Consider the following 13,948-nt stretch of genomic DNA (forward strand, 5'->3'; position numbering starts at 1 on the left):
AGCATAAAAGCAGCCATAGACAATACATAAATGAATAAGCATGACTGCATTACATTAAAACTTAATTATGCATACTAACATACAAATTTAATATAATTTTATGTCACAAAATATACTCTTTTTAAATTTTTTTCAAACATTTAAAATGTAAAAACTATTCTTAGCTCATGGACCATACAAAACAGGCAGTGAGCTTGATTTGGTCCATGGGTCATAGTTTAAAAGCCCGGGTGTAGAGGGGCACCTGGGTGGCTCAGTTGGTTGAGCATCCAACTCATGCTCATCCAACTCATGACTCAGGTCATGATCTCACAGTTCTTGAGTTCGAGCCCTGCATCAGGCTCTGTGCTAACAGCTCAGAACCTGGAGCCTGCTTCAGATTCTGTGTTTCCCTCTCTCTGCCCCTCTCACACTCACGCTCTGTCTCTCTCTCTCTCTCTCAAAAATAAACATTTTTTTTTTTTTAGAAACCCCTAGTGTGGAGAAAGACATTAATTGTCCAGGGGCACCTGGGTGGCTCAGTAGGTTGAGTGTCTGACTTCAGCTCAGGTCATGATCTCACAGTTTGTGAGATTGATCCCACATCAGGCACTCTGCTGTCAGCACAGAGCCCGTTTTGGATCTTCTGTCCCCTTCTCTCTCTGCCCCTTTTCTGCTCGTGCTCTATCTGTCTCAAAAAAAATAAATAAACTTAAAAAAAAAGAAGCTAAATAAAGTGTCCAATATCAATAATTAGCAAGGGATAGACTCAGAATTAGGTCAGACTAGTCAGTTTCCTCAAAACAAAGCTGCAAAAGCTGTAAGCCATTCCCCATGAGTGTTAGATGAAAATATGAAAGTGCAGAGGGGAAAACCAAGAACATTTACGTGATTCTCAGCACACGCAGGAGTTTTATCTCATGTATTCCTTGCAACAACTAGAGTTACACATTATTTTGCTCCCAAATTACAATATTTTCTTTAAAAGCAGCCACAGTAAGCCCAGATTACCAGAGGTTGCAAACCATGCTAGTAACAGCATTAACAGAAAATTCAAAGTCAAAAAAGATATGCTCCTGGGGTCAAGAAGCAGAGGGGAGACCAGACACGGAAAACACTCCATATCCACAAAGTTCTGTGGGAAGAACCACAACAATTACATGTCAAAGTAGTTATGGAGGAAAGGGGACCTACTTCCTTGCTGATGTGACACTTCAGACGAAATGGCATTTGATCTAGGCTTGTAAACGGGATTAATAAAATGAAACATAACATTTTTCTTTAAAGTTTTGTATATGTGATGGAAAATAATCTAATATTAACCTTGGAAGAAAAAAAATTACAAATCTTTCACTGCTGTCGGTCTTTATCCAATTGTTTCCATATCTTTCTTAGGGTTGTTTGAGGAAGTATTTAAAATTCAGAAAGACTGGGGCGCCTGGGTGGCTCAGTCGGTTAAGCGTCCGACTTCAGCTCAGGTCACGATCTCGCGATCCGTGAGTTCGAGCCCCGCGTCGGGCCTCTGGGCTGATGGCTCAGAGCCTGGAGCCTGCTTCCGATTCTGTGTCTCCACTCTCTCTCTGCCCCTCCCCCGTTCATGCTCTCTCTCTGTCTCAAAAATAAATAAAAACGTTAAAAAAAATAAAAAAATAAATAAATAAAATACAATTCAGAAAGACTTAGAAACCCCAAATCAAACATATCCTCAAATTAAATTTTTCACAAAGATTTTATATAAAGGTCTTTATGTTTCATTTCTTATATATAAGGTGGCGATTTGGTATCATATTTTTTATCTGATTTGTGGAAATGCTTCAAAATTAGAGAATGTAGTAATGCATGACTTATTAGAAGTGACATCACAGACTTTGAGCATGGAATCCAAACTGTTTCAAAACCCTAAACCACAACTTCTCATTTCATCTCTAGGGAGCAGAGAGAAAATATCAATCCTGGTTTATACTGGAAGAAACTATGACAGAGGTGTAACTAATTTATGCAAAGCTACAGAACAGATAAATGGTAGAACAGGAAATGAAAAGCAGAAATCAAGGAAACCATTTATCTAATACCTGGATAATTTCTTATTCATATAGCTCTTATCATAGGGTTGACACCGGAAGTATTCTTTGAAATAATTCCAAAATCATAACTTTAGAATAACATAATAAAACTGCTAAGTGTAATTAAAAATATATGTATTAGTAATACAGAAAATGTAAAGTTGTGCACCAATATAAAATAAAAAATGATCTTCATCACTTTAGTTTCACTAGGGAGAGATTTCAAGAAAAAAAAAACTAGCTCTATTATAGACAAAAAAAAAAAAAATCTCTGGCCATGTATGCTCTAATATTTTTTTTTTTTAGAAACCCCTAGTGTGGAGAAAGACGTTAATTGTCCAGGGGCACCTGGGTGAGATTCAAGAAAAAAACTAGCTCTATTATAGACAAAAAAAAAAAAAAAAAAAATCTCTGGCCATGCATGCTCTAAAATAGATTTATCAGATTAAAAGTGAATGTGGCAAGGTCAATTTAGAAGCAAACCCCAATAGGCACTGCGTGGCTCAGTCAATTAAGCATCCGACTTCAGCTTGGGTCATGATCTTACAGTTGTGAGTTCGAGCCCTACGTGGGGCTCTTTACTGACAGCTTGGAGCCTGAAGCCTGCTTTGGATTCTGTGTCTCCCTCTGTTTCTGTCCCTCCCCTTCTCTCTCCTCTCTTCTCTGTCTGTCTGTCTGTGTCTGTCTGTCTGTCTCTCTCTGTCTGTCTCTGTCTGTGTCTCTCTCTGTCTCTCTCTGTCTCTGTCTCTGTCTTTCTCTCAAAAATAAACATAAAAAAAGCAAACCCCAATAACACATTTTGAAATTTAACAAAGATTGTGTTGTGCAAACTTTTCAGTGTATCTTTAGTGATAATAATTCCATTCTCTATTTGCACAAGTGATACTCAAGAACATGAATTAATGATCAATTTAGCTGGACAGTATTCCACTGGGCTTATTGATCTTTTGAATAATGCATTAATCAATGTTTTTTTTTTTCAAAGAAACTTGTGAAAAATACAATTAAACATTAGAGAAACAGGAAAGTAAATGACAAGGGACAAGCAAGTAACCCAAGGGGTAACAGCAAACCCTGGAAATTACCTGGCAGTCATATATACACTACTGTCCTACCTCATCTTTGTACTGGAAGAGAAGGGAGGTGTTCAGTGGCCCCCTTTAAGCCCAAGGTAACAAAAATTCTAGCAAGTGCTGAAGTAGGAAATTCTCAGAAGGGACACAAGAGCATTTGGTTGGGCAGGGCCTTTATGGTGAGGCTGGGAGGTAGTCTCAACTATGCCAGGAAAGACTGCCTTCACAGTCAGACGGTTAACACCACACCAGAGAGAAGAGAAGATGGCTCATCTGTGGAGGAAACTGAGAGGCTGGACTCTCCAACTCTTAAGACTCAATCATGAGAATGACAACACCTCCCTTAATTTGCAGGCGCAGCTGTTTAACAGTACAGCTTCTTTGTTGGCATGGAAACACCTTTATTCATCTCTACCCATTCTTCCCCTCAAACTAAATTCATTCACCTCACAAAACATGGGAGGGGTGAACTCAGTATTATTAACCTACAGGATGTTTATCTTCAGATTCCTTCCTTCCAACAGGGAAATTAGCTCGAAATTAGCCTCTCAGAGGTAAGGAATCTGAGTTACGACAGTCAAATGACTTACCGGAAGTTAGCAACATCATCATATCAACCTAGGACACTTCTCTTGGAAATTACGCACTTTGTTCCATTTCTAGATTTTAATCTTCAGCTACAAAAATAGTGCATTTACTGTTTCTAATTAAATTCCCTGGAATCTAAGCATTTTCCAGTTATTAATTAAAATGCCCAGCTAGTAGGTTCAGTACTAGAGCTAGCACTAATAAAATTTAGAACACAAAAGGAATTCTGCTTGAGATTTTGTATGTTAATTGAGTAAATATGTCTCTCTCTTTTTTTTTTTAGCATATTATGCCTTGAAGAGAGTCAAATGTCAAAATACATTTATCCCTATTTTACAAATGAGTAAAGAAAACAGAATGAATTACCAATAATCTCTGAGGGAACTATCTGATGTTAAATCCACTAAAACACTAAGATGTTCTGTTTTTCAGAACCTCAAAGAGTATAAAAGAAATTTTATTTTATTTTTTATGTACTTAATATTTTCTTTTATTATTATTTTTTAATATGAAATTTATTGTCAAATTGGTTTCCATTAAAAGAAATTTTTAAAAAGTCATTCTCTGGGGTGCCTGGGTGGCTCAGTCTGACTTCAGCTCAGGTCATGATCTCACAGTTCGCGAGTTCAAGCCCCACATCAGGTTCTGTGCTGACAGCTCAGAGCCTGGAGCCTGTTTCAGATTCTGTGTCTCCCTCTCTCTCTGCCCCCACCCCCACTCACATTCTGTCTCTCAAAAATAAACAAACATTAAAAAAATTTTTTTAAGTTATTCTCCTGAATAAAAAGTTACTTATCTAAATACCAACTTAACCAATGACCATATGAAAATAAGAAAAGTTGTCCATGTCTAATTTCACTGAAATTTTATTGAAATTTGAGATATGATCCTATCTGATCCCTTGACCTATGATCCATGACCTCTGGCCTAAAAACCCAAATTAATTTCTAATAGGTTTGCTTTACACTTATAAAAATAAGTTAATTATATATGATTGTATAAAAATAACTTCTAATATGATTTTATAGACAAGAGTTTTAATATTTCTCACAGTTATCAAAGGAGACACAAAGATGCCAATCTAATTTGACAAATATGAGGCAAAAGCCCATAAATCTAGTCTCCAGGCCAGAGTGCCTCACAGGAAAGTTAAATAATGTTAGATTAAAAAAAAGAAAGAAAGAAAGAAAGAAAGAAAATTAAGATAGATCAAACTGTATCTTACAAAAGTTTGAATCATTTTGGAGAATTCTGTTCTTGGGGTAAATAAGTTACCATCAAAAATGTGGAGTAACATAAATTAGGCGAGTTGTAACTAGGTTTTCCCTCTCCAAGGAACTGTTTAGAAGACATTCTAGAACTTCTAGATACACTATGGCTCAACTTTGGAAAATGTTTTATGATTGGAAAATAAATTAAAATGAACATTTAAAAAAAGGTAATCATCATTTAATCAGCATTAGAATCCAAAATGTAGTACTATCCATAGAAAGAGAAGACTAAACTCAGCAATCACTGTTTCAAAGCCACAAGAAATAGTACAAGTAAAGTCACAGGCAGGCAGAACAGTAAAACAAATAGAAAATTATTGCATACTGGTACTAGTACACATTTAAATAAATCTCTATTAAAGAAAACAGCATATGTGATTTCAGAGAGCACAACAGGAAGCAGCATTTTTAGCAGGAGAAATAGCAGTTAACTAATTGTAAACAATAGCAGTAATATCCTTACTCATTATACTCTTTCAAAGATGCACATTCCTGAGTCCTAGGAGGGAAGAAATCCCTCCCACCCTCCTCCTCTTGAGATCCTCTGGTTGGACCCATGTTGCCAGTCTCCCTGGGAAAATACTTCTCCAGGATTACGAAACCACATACGCTCCTTCAAGTCCATCAAACAGACATACAGCAAACTGCTGTAGAAGGGGGACTGTGGCTCGGCCCCGGATCCTTTGTGTGTAAAGGGGACCAGCCGGGTACATGTCCCGGCCTCCAAATAATACCCTGGTGGGCAGCAAGTCACCAGAAAACTCCAAAGAGTCCAGGTGCTCTTGCTTCCTTTCCTCAATACACAGACAACTTCCCTTATGTGACACCACTCTCTAAACTGGAGGCCACGTCTTGTAGGACATATCCGTGTCTGTCCTTAAGTTCCACATACACCGCATGCGAACGTTCAACCCCACAGCAGTACAGTTTATAAGACACAGACACAAAAACACAATAATCCAATATTGTCTCAGTTACCTGGACCTTTGATAATTGAAGGTGAACCCTTTAAAAACACCCCACCTCCAAGGCCTCTAAAAGGGCTGAGCTTATTGTTTTCTGAGAACTTCTATAAAAGCCCACCCCCTTCTGTTTGCCAGCTGTGTGCCTCCCAGCTGCTTCTAAGCCCCACCACCTCTTTTCTCTTATTTCTCGGGAGTTTTTTCTCTCCCTAGCTTTTCCCATGCTTCTCACTTTCACATGAAAAGACAGGCCCTTTATAAGCATCGCAGGCCAATCAGATGGCCAACCAAGCACTACGCTGTGTCTAATCTTTGGGTATTCAACTCTGCTCAGCTGTTTTCATCACTTATACTCAGTGTTTTTTTGTTTTTTTTCTTCAGGGTTAGAAGTGCTTTGGGGCATTATTCTGGAAACCTGAGAAGAGAAGGACATTGATTTCTAGATAATCTAGCCTAGACCAGTGTTACAAGTTCATCTAGACACATCAATTTATAGTTGATATTTTTAAAAACAGCATCACTGTGAACTAGATTATTGCTGTCAAATCAACTTTGCATTCATTTCATTAATTTTAACCCGAGGAACGCACAAGTGGGTACAAGCACTTGTGTTGATAAAATGATCCAAAATTTAGCAGCCGATTTATGCTTTTACAAAGTACTTCAAAATTTAAGTCACTGAACGGTACTTACTGTTGCATGGTAGTTTCTATACATGGGCATTTTCAGTAGCTTTGTCAAATAATCTTCCAGTTGTTTCTGTAACACAAATATAGGAGAGAAGAGATAATGTCCTCCCTCATACTTAAAATTTTAAACAGTGACAGTGGTGTGACCATTATCCAATATTTACTTCTGCAGTTTATTCAATTATTTGTTCATATTATCAGTGGACAAGGAATCTTGAATAGCACTAAGGAGTTATTTCCATAGTTCCCCTGAACTTTTATTTAAATTGCTTCCTGCTATTCAACTTTTCATGTGCTTAGGTCTTTTACAAACTGTTGAAGAGGCCCAAGCTGTATATTCGTTCAATCTTCCATAATTACTAGCACAGGACTTGTCCATAGTAGACTGTTTTAAGGCATTTGTTGATTTTATCAAAAACCTCGATTTCCTTAATTTCAACACTGAATTTACTACTGGTAGATATACTGCAGTTTTTTTAACAGCTCTTCAGGGGGAAAGGGGGGAAGTTTAAAAAGAGAGAGAGAGAGAGACACTTTCTAGTACTTATATTCTGATTTCAAATATGGTCAAATGTGAGAGGTTAATAACAATCACATCGACTATGATGATGTGTGGATGCACTGTTAAAGCCGCAGCTTCTCATTTTCAGCTGCATTTTCATGTAAGTGCACACAGTAACCCCAAACTGTAGAGTTTTATATGTCCATGTATCATGGAAAATATGTATTCTAGATCCCTAAAAGGATTTTAAACAAGATGACAACTATACAAAGGAGAAGTCAAATATCCCTTTCAGGATAAAAGTTTCAGATTACAAAACAGAACTGATATTTCCTTGTTAATTTTCTTTTTTTTTTTTTTAATTTTTTTTTAACTTTTATTTATTTTTGAGACAGAGAGAGACAGAGCATGAACAGGGGAGGGTCAGAGAGAGGGGCAGACACAGAATCCGAAGCAGGCTCCAGGCTCTGAGCTGTCAGCACAGAGCCCGACACGGGGCTCGAACTCACGGACCGCAAGATCATGACCTGAGCCGAAGTCAGCCGCTTAACTGACTGAGCCACCCAGGCGCCCCTCCTTGTTAATTTTCTACTGAAAAACAATTCATCTTCTACCCTGTGTGGCACCATATCACTGAGGCAGAGCACCTGCTCCTGGGGCTTCTGTCCTACTCTTCTCTGACCCTAAGGGCCCACTTATAGTTTGGTAATTAGACTTCACATATACTTGGGACAAGCTACTATGAAGTCTGGAGCAAACGGGTAGAAATAAATGCTTTTAAAGGAGTATATCTCAAAACCCTCAATGGTGAGCTCAAGCTTGACTCACAACCAGCCCAAAGAGGTTCCTGCAGAGGAAAACTTCTTCATAGAACACTCTTCCTCTTCTGGGAAATGCAACCATTCTGAGTGCAGCCATTCTGACCTGGAGAAGAAGGCTGCCTAACAAGTTCCAAAGATGCTAAGCTAGCCTGTGTGAGGGATCAGGGGGAAAGAAAAGTTGCAGCCAGGTCCCCCTCACCTCCCAGGAGCCGCCATGTTTCTACAGCACTGCAAAATTATATTTTGAACAACAGAAGACTGAAAGGGCTTACCCTTCTACCGAAGAATTGTTCTTCTCTGATCATGTTTTCAGATGAACGGGGCAAACTTGGCATCTCTCGAGGCTCTTCTTTGACATTCTGTCTTCTAAACGTGTGCCTAACACACACACACACACACACACACACACACACACACACACAATGGAAACATTTATTATTCTTTGAGTATTACTCTCATTTAAATGAAAGCATAAATATGAGCATAAAAGCATTTTATGTTTATTTTTAGAAGAGCCTGTTTAATAGAAATATCCACCAACAACGGACAAGTTAGCCCATAATATAGATAAAATACTCTTTCCATCCAGCTTGCATACTGGGATAACTTTATAATTAATTCTGAAACAGTTACCTTCTGGTGGGAATGGGGATTCGGATAAAAGCTTTGTACTTGAGCAGCTCTCTATGAAATTCTTGAAAGTGTTTGAATTTCCTCTTAACTTGCCATTTAAATTCCCCATGTGTTAATTCAATAGTGTAAAGATTGATACTTGGTACCTACAGTGATCAATAAAAATGATTGATATTTTAGATAACAAAGTCTAAAGTCTTTCAATGAACAATAGCTCAGACAAAATGTTTCCTAAAACAAGTGGTTACAGAAATAAAATTTCCATATATATATATATATATATATATATATATATATATATATATAATGTATATAATATACATAAGACAAACTCTGAATCACACCAAAGATAAACTTCCACAAGTCGTATTGCTCTAAATACACACACACACACACAGCCCTGAAACAAGAAATCAGGTAAAGGAGACAATGAGTGAAGACCCTAATTAGATATCAGCGGTGATTTTGCTTGTCCCAAAGTATAAACAGTGAACAGACCACTGGAGCGGGTGAGAGGAAAGCTGGAGGAAATGGATTCCAGGAGTATGATCTTAGCCAGCTACTTGTCCTTCACAGATGACATTAATGCCTTCTCCTTCTGAAACATATTCCAAGGTCCATCCCTGTCTACAACATCTCCTTGTTCTGAAGGACCACCAGTGACCAACAAGGTACAGGATGATTAGAGGGAAAAAGTGAAAGACTATGCACAAAATATTTTTCCCAATTACTTAACTAAAATGAATCCCCATTTAAAATTTTAAAAAAATATTTCTTATTAAAATGCAAATATATCTCGGTAATGATTTCAATCAGAACTAACAGGCCTGGGGGATAGTTTTGATACAGTACAAAGTGTTAGGAGACTGAGGGATGTTTATAAAGTGGAGGAGATCTTGAAGGAAGTTCCATGAACAGGGGGATGGCGTGTAGGGTGGCTAGGCAGTGGGCACTCTGGACTACCCAAAGGACACGGGCCCTTCCTGGAAGATTTAGGCACCAAAGATGTTGGGGGTAGGAGAAAGTAAATGTCTCCTCTGCTACTTTATTTATCCAGGCTCTGGTGTCAGCAACCACATGCGTGATTCCTGGCCCTCAGTCCTATTTTTTTTTAATCTTTTAAAATTTTTTTTAATGTTCATTTGTTTTTGAGAGAGACAGAGAGAGACCGAGACAGAGAGCAAGTTGGGGAGGGCAGAGAGAGAGGGAGACACAGAATCCAAAGCAGGCTCTAGGCTCTGAGCTGTCTGCACAGAGCCTGATGAGGGGCTCAAACTCATGAACCACGAGATCATGACCTGAGCTGAAGTCGGATGTTTAACCAACTGAGCCACCCAGGCGTCCCCCACAGTCCTATTTTGCTAACTTCTACATCTACACAGAGTGGCCATGCTTTACTATATAAAATATGAGCAAGAGTATCAATGCAACTTGTGCTCTTAAGTCTGAAATCCAGCCATATCACTGGTAAATATTCAAATGTAGCATTTGCTTCGCCTCTAGTTAGGATTCATGACAATTACTACAACTGGAAGTAGAAAAAAAAAAACAGTTCTGGGGTTCAATATTATATGTTGCCTTTTACTTTACGTTCACTTTTACTTTTACATTACTACAGGTGTCATCCTCCATCGTGTGTCACAGAGAAGAATGCAGGAAAATTCTGAGTGGCCAGAAACTTTGCATTCAAGTGAAAAATGCTCAATTTAAGGCGAACCAAATAAATAAGAAAAATTATACAATTTAGGAAAGCTACTACATTTCCAAGGATTATATCTACAAAAACTAAATACTTTAAAACTTTTTCAAATGCCAAGTTTTATCCCTCACATATAAATCCAAGACTTTGTACACCAAACTTCTTAGCAATTGTGAGGTGGTATGATACGATGAAAACAAGCTGCCGCATCCTTCTTGAAGATTTTAAAGGTCTGAAACCCTGTGGTGCAGCCTACCAGCTGTAATGCCTCAGCCAAGCGTCACTTCTGTCAGACAACATCCCAGCCGAATTATTGGAATTCTCTGGAATTGGAATAATCTGAAGAGTTTTAATAAAGGGACTGCTTATAAAGATGTGATAGGGGTAAGGAAACCATAAAGGAAGGACAGTAACCTGGGACTCTGAAGGCATTCCTAGTCCTGAAGGAACAAGATGCAGGGCCAGGTACTGGAACAAGAAGGAGAGAACCATGTAAGGATGGCTGCCTTGGGGAAAGGGGTGCCTTTGGTCAAGGGACACAGTCAGCCCAAGGTAACCCCAATCTCCTATCTGGGCTCTTCACTGTCTGAGCCCTACCAGAGGACAAAAGCAGAGAGCCCTGAGGGGCAGAGCACAGGGTAGAAAAAGGTAGGAGGAGGCACTGGAGGGCAAATGGAAGATCTCCAGCCTGAGAGGGCCTGAAGAACACCTACCTCATTGGGCTGTCACAGAAATGAAAAGAGAAGGGCCTTGCCTTGAGCTAGCACATAGAATGTGTTCAGTAATTAGAAAAAGTGTGTTTTTATTTACCTGGAATCACATTTATACTGCATGACTTTAGTTCATATTTCTTAGTAAACTAAACACGAAGTAGGATAACGATGATCCTTAGCGGGGCGCCTCAGTGACTCAGTCAATTAAGCATCCGACTCTTAATTTCAGCTCAGGTCAGGATCTCACAGTGTGAGATTAAGCCCCACATCGGGTTCTGCAGTAAGAGTGCGGAATCTGCTTAGCATTCTCTCTCTGCCCATCTCCTGCATGCACGTGTGTGCTGTCTCTCGTTTTCTCTCAAAATAGATAAACATTAAAAAGAAATTAAAAAAGATGATCCTTAGCTTTCTCACACAGACTCAGATTAGAATAGGACTAAACCAAAAAAAAAAAAAAAAAAAAAAAAAAAAATTTAAAGGGGCGCCTGGGTGGCGCAGTCGGTTAAGCGTCCGACTTCAGCCAGGTCACGATCTCGCAGTCCGTGAGTTCGAGCCCCGCGTCAGGCTCTGGGCTGATGGCTCGGAGCCTGGAGCCTGTTTCCGATTCTGTGTCTCCCTCTCTCTCTGCCCCTCCCCCGTTCATGCTCTGTCTCTCTCTGTCCCAAAAATAAATAAACGTTGAAAAAAAAAAAAAAAAAAAGAATAGGACTAAACCAATCTCACCTAACTAACAGAAGAAGAGTCCAAGCACAGAGAAGTCCCTGGTTTGGGGGTCTTGAATATTTATTTATCTTTGCGAATAACCTTAGGAGACACCTACTATTAATAATAATATGTAGTATTAGTGTATGCTTATGTAATACTATAAGGGCCAAGGATGGGCCACCCCAAGATGGGCCACTTTGTCATGAAGACTACTTTGAGTTAAAAACCAGTCAAAACCCAGCAGATCCAGGAAAAGCTCTTTACCTCCCCCTCAAGCGCCTAGAAAGAATTGAGCTAGAGGACCCGCTCCAGGAGGAGAGCCACCATCACAGATTATACGATGAACCAGCTATGGTAGACAGGGAAGAACTAGCAAGGCCTGTTTGATCAAAGTCCTCCATATGTCCCACTATTTCCAAGTGGCCTGGTAAACATTTGTTACCAAACATTTGCTCTTTGTCATCTCCCTGTGAATTGCATTCTTTCTCTTTGAAGTCCCAGACGTGCCTGTCTTTGGAATTTCCACGTCTGTGTGGATTGCCCATACTTAACGAAATCAAATTTGACCCATGTTAATGGGTCTCATGTCAATTTGAGTCTTAGTCCAGCTAGGAGGATCTTGGAAACAGACAGAACATTCTTGCTCCCCAACAATACAATACGCAATACCCTTGCATAATGCTGTATATTATTATTATTATTAAGTCCTCATAAGAAACCTATACGGTTGGCACTGTTACATCCATTATTTAGCATTATTCACATGTGAAAACTGACAAACAGAAAGATTAAGTAACTTTTGGAGATCACAAAACAAAGACAGGATTTCAACCATGCAGTCTGGCTCTGGAGTCTGGGCATTTCACCCTCTGAGCATGCGTATCCCCTCTGAAGTTAAAAGCTGGTAGGCAAACTAAGAAGGCAAAGGCCACATCAGAGACATTTCTGAGTGCATTGTGCTCAGTGGTATATCAGGGAGGTAGAGACCCCCCTTCATATAAAGGGCCTAAAGGAAAGGCTGCACACAAAGGTGGGTGTTAGGAGTCAGAACATACACACAGGTAGGTCAGGACAGGCCACTAAGCAAAACTATCAGGACCCAGGTAACACATGCCACTCTGCAAAAGACAAGGAGGAAAGGCAGACAGAACCTGTCTCTGGAGAAAGGCTGTTCTACACTTCCCCTGAGGCAGGAGCAAAGGTGGCCTTAGTCTGAGGTGGCCAGAGCTCAACCTGAGGGGACAAAGGCCACCTGCCTGTGGCAATGCCCTCTACTTATCAGACTGACAACTGTGATGTACAGTCAGTAACAGAGCAATGGTGGCTCCCCTCACAACCTAGTCTAATCCACACCAAAGAGTGATGCTTTGCTTGATGAAGTCATCTTCATGGAAGCCGCCTTCCAGCACTCAGGCCCCACGAACAGACCTAAAGGACAGGTGCCAGGAGCAGATCAGAGAGCAGAAGATGCCAGCAGTATTCTCTCAGCACCGTCTCTGGGTAATGACACTGGTCAGTCCAACATCCTGGCTTTTTTTCTTTTTCTTTCAAGAGCCAGGCAGCATCATTATTTTCTTGCTAAACCAGCATTAGGAAAGCTAAACTCTTCCTTGGCTTCTATGTGACGGTCTAGATGGAATGGCGATGCCCCAAGAGCCCACGTTAAACAGAAAATCGAGGAGAGAGGAGGACTAGGAGTGGCACTCAGCAATTTACCAAAGTTATAAATTGCCTTAGGTGTGTATTTAAAAAAAAAAAAAAAAAGCATTTTCCAGAATGAGGAAAAAGGCATATGAGAATCAAGACTAAATGGAAAGCAAATTCTTGAGAGATAAATAGGACTGACAAGTGATTTGAAAAAAAAAAAAAAAGCTAAAAACATATCATAGCTATGAGGAAGGAAAATGGAAGTCAGTGTGTTAATTGGTATATGTGGACCAATACAAGGTGAGTCCATAAATGCTCTGACCCTTGTTGTAGATGTAAAGCGCTCCACTTCCAGAACTTGGGCTTTTATTGGACAGCCGGTGAGATACGTCTGTATATTAGGCTCCTTAAATCCTTGAGTCTTATAAATAGCAGAGAAAGGAATACACACTAAAAAATAAACAAGTAAATAAAGTTATTGCAAGGACACAATGATATTGTAAGAATACACGATATTAGCATAACTTGCCTTTTATGGGCATCTGTTTAAGAATCATAACCTGCTACAACAAGAATACAGCTAGTGAAATGGTCTCAGCCCAG

At 39.5% G+C, this 13,948-nt stretch overlaps 1 protein-coding gene across 1 annotated transcript in view; it reads right to left on the reverse strand.

Moving 5' to 3' along the window:
- PLD1 (phospholipase D1) overlaps positions 1 to 13,948 on the reverse strand; it is a 205,176-nt gene that overhangs the window by 114,931 nt on the left and 76,297 nt on the right. Inside the window, 4 exon segments of the mRNA XM_030328933.1 lie at positions 6,630 to 6,695; positions 8,221 to 8,326; positions 8,582 to 8,727; positions 13,668 to 13,795. Of these exon segments, the coding sequence (XP_030184793.1) occupies positions 6,630 to 6,695; positions 8,221 to 8,326; positions 8,582 to 8,727; positions 13,668 to 13,795 (446 nt within the window).

This window comes from Lynx canadensis, chromosome C2 (assembly GCF_007474595.2).
Source record: "Lynx canadensis isolate LIC74 chromosome C2, mLynCan4.pri.v2, whole genome shotgun sequence".
Taxonomy (NCBI): domain Eukaryota; kingdom Metazoa; phylum Chordata; class Mammalia; order Carnivora; family Felidae; genus Lynx; species Lynx canadensis.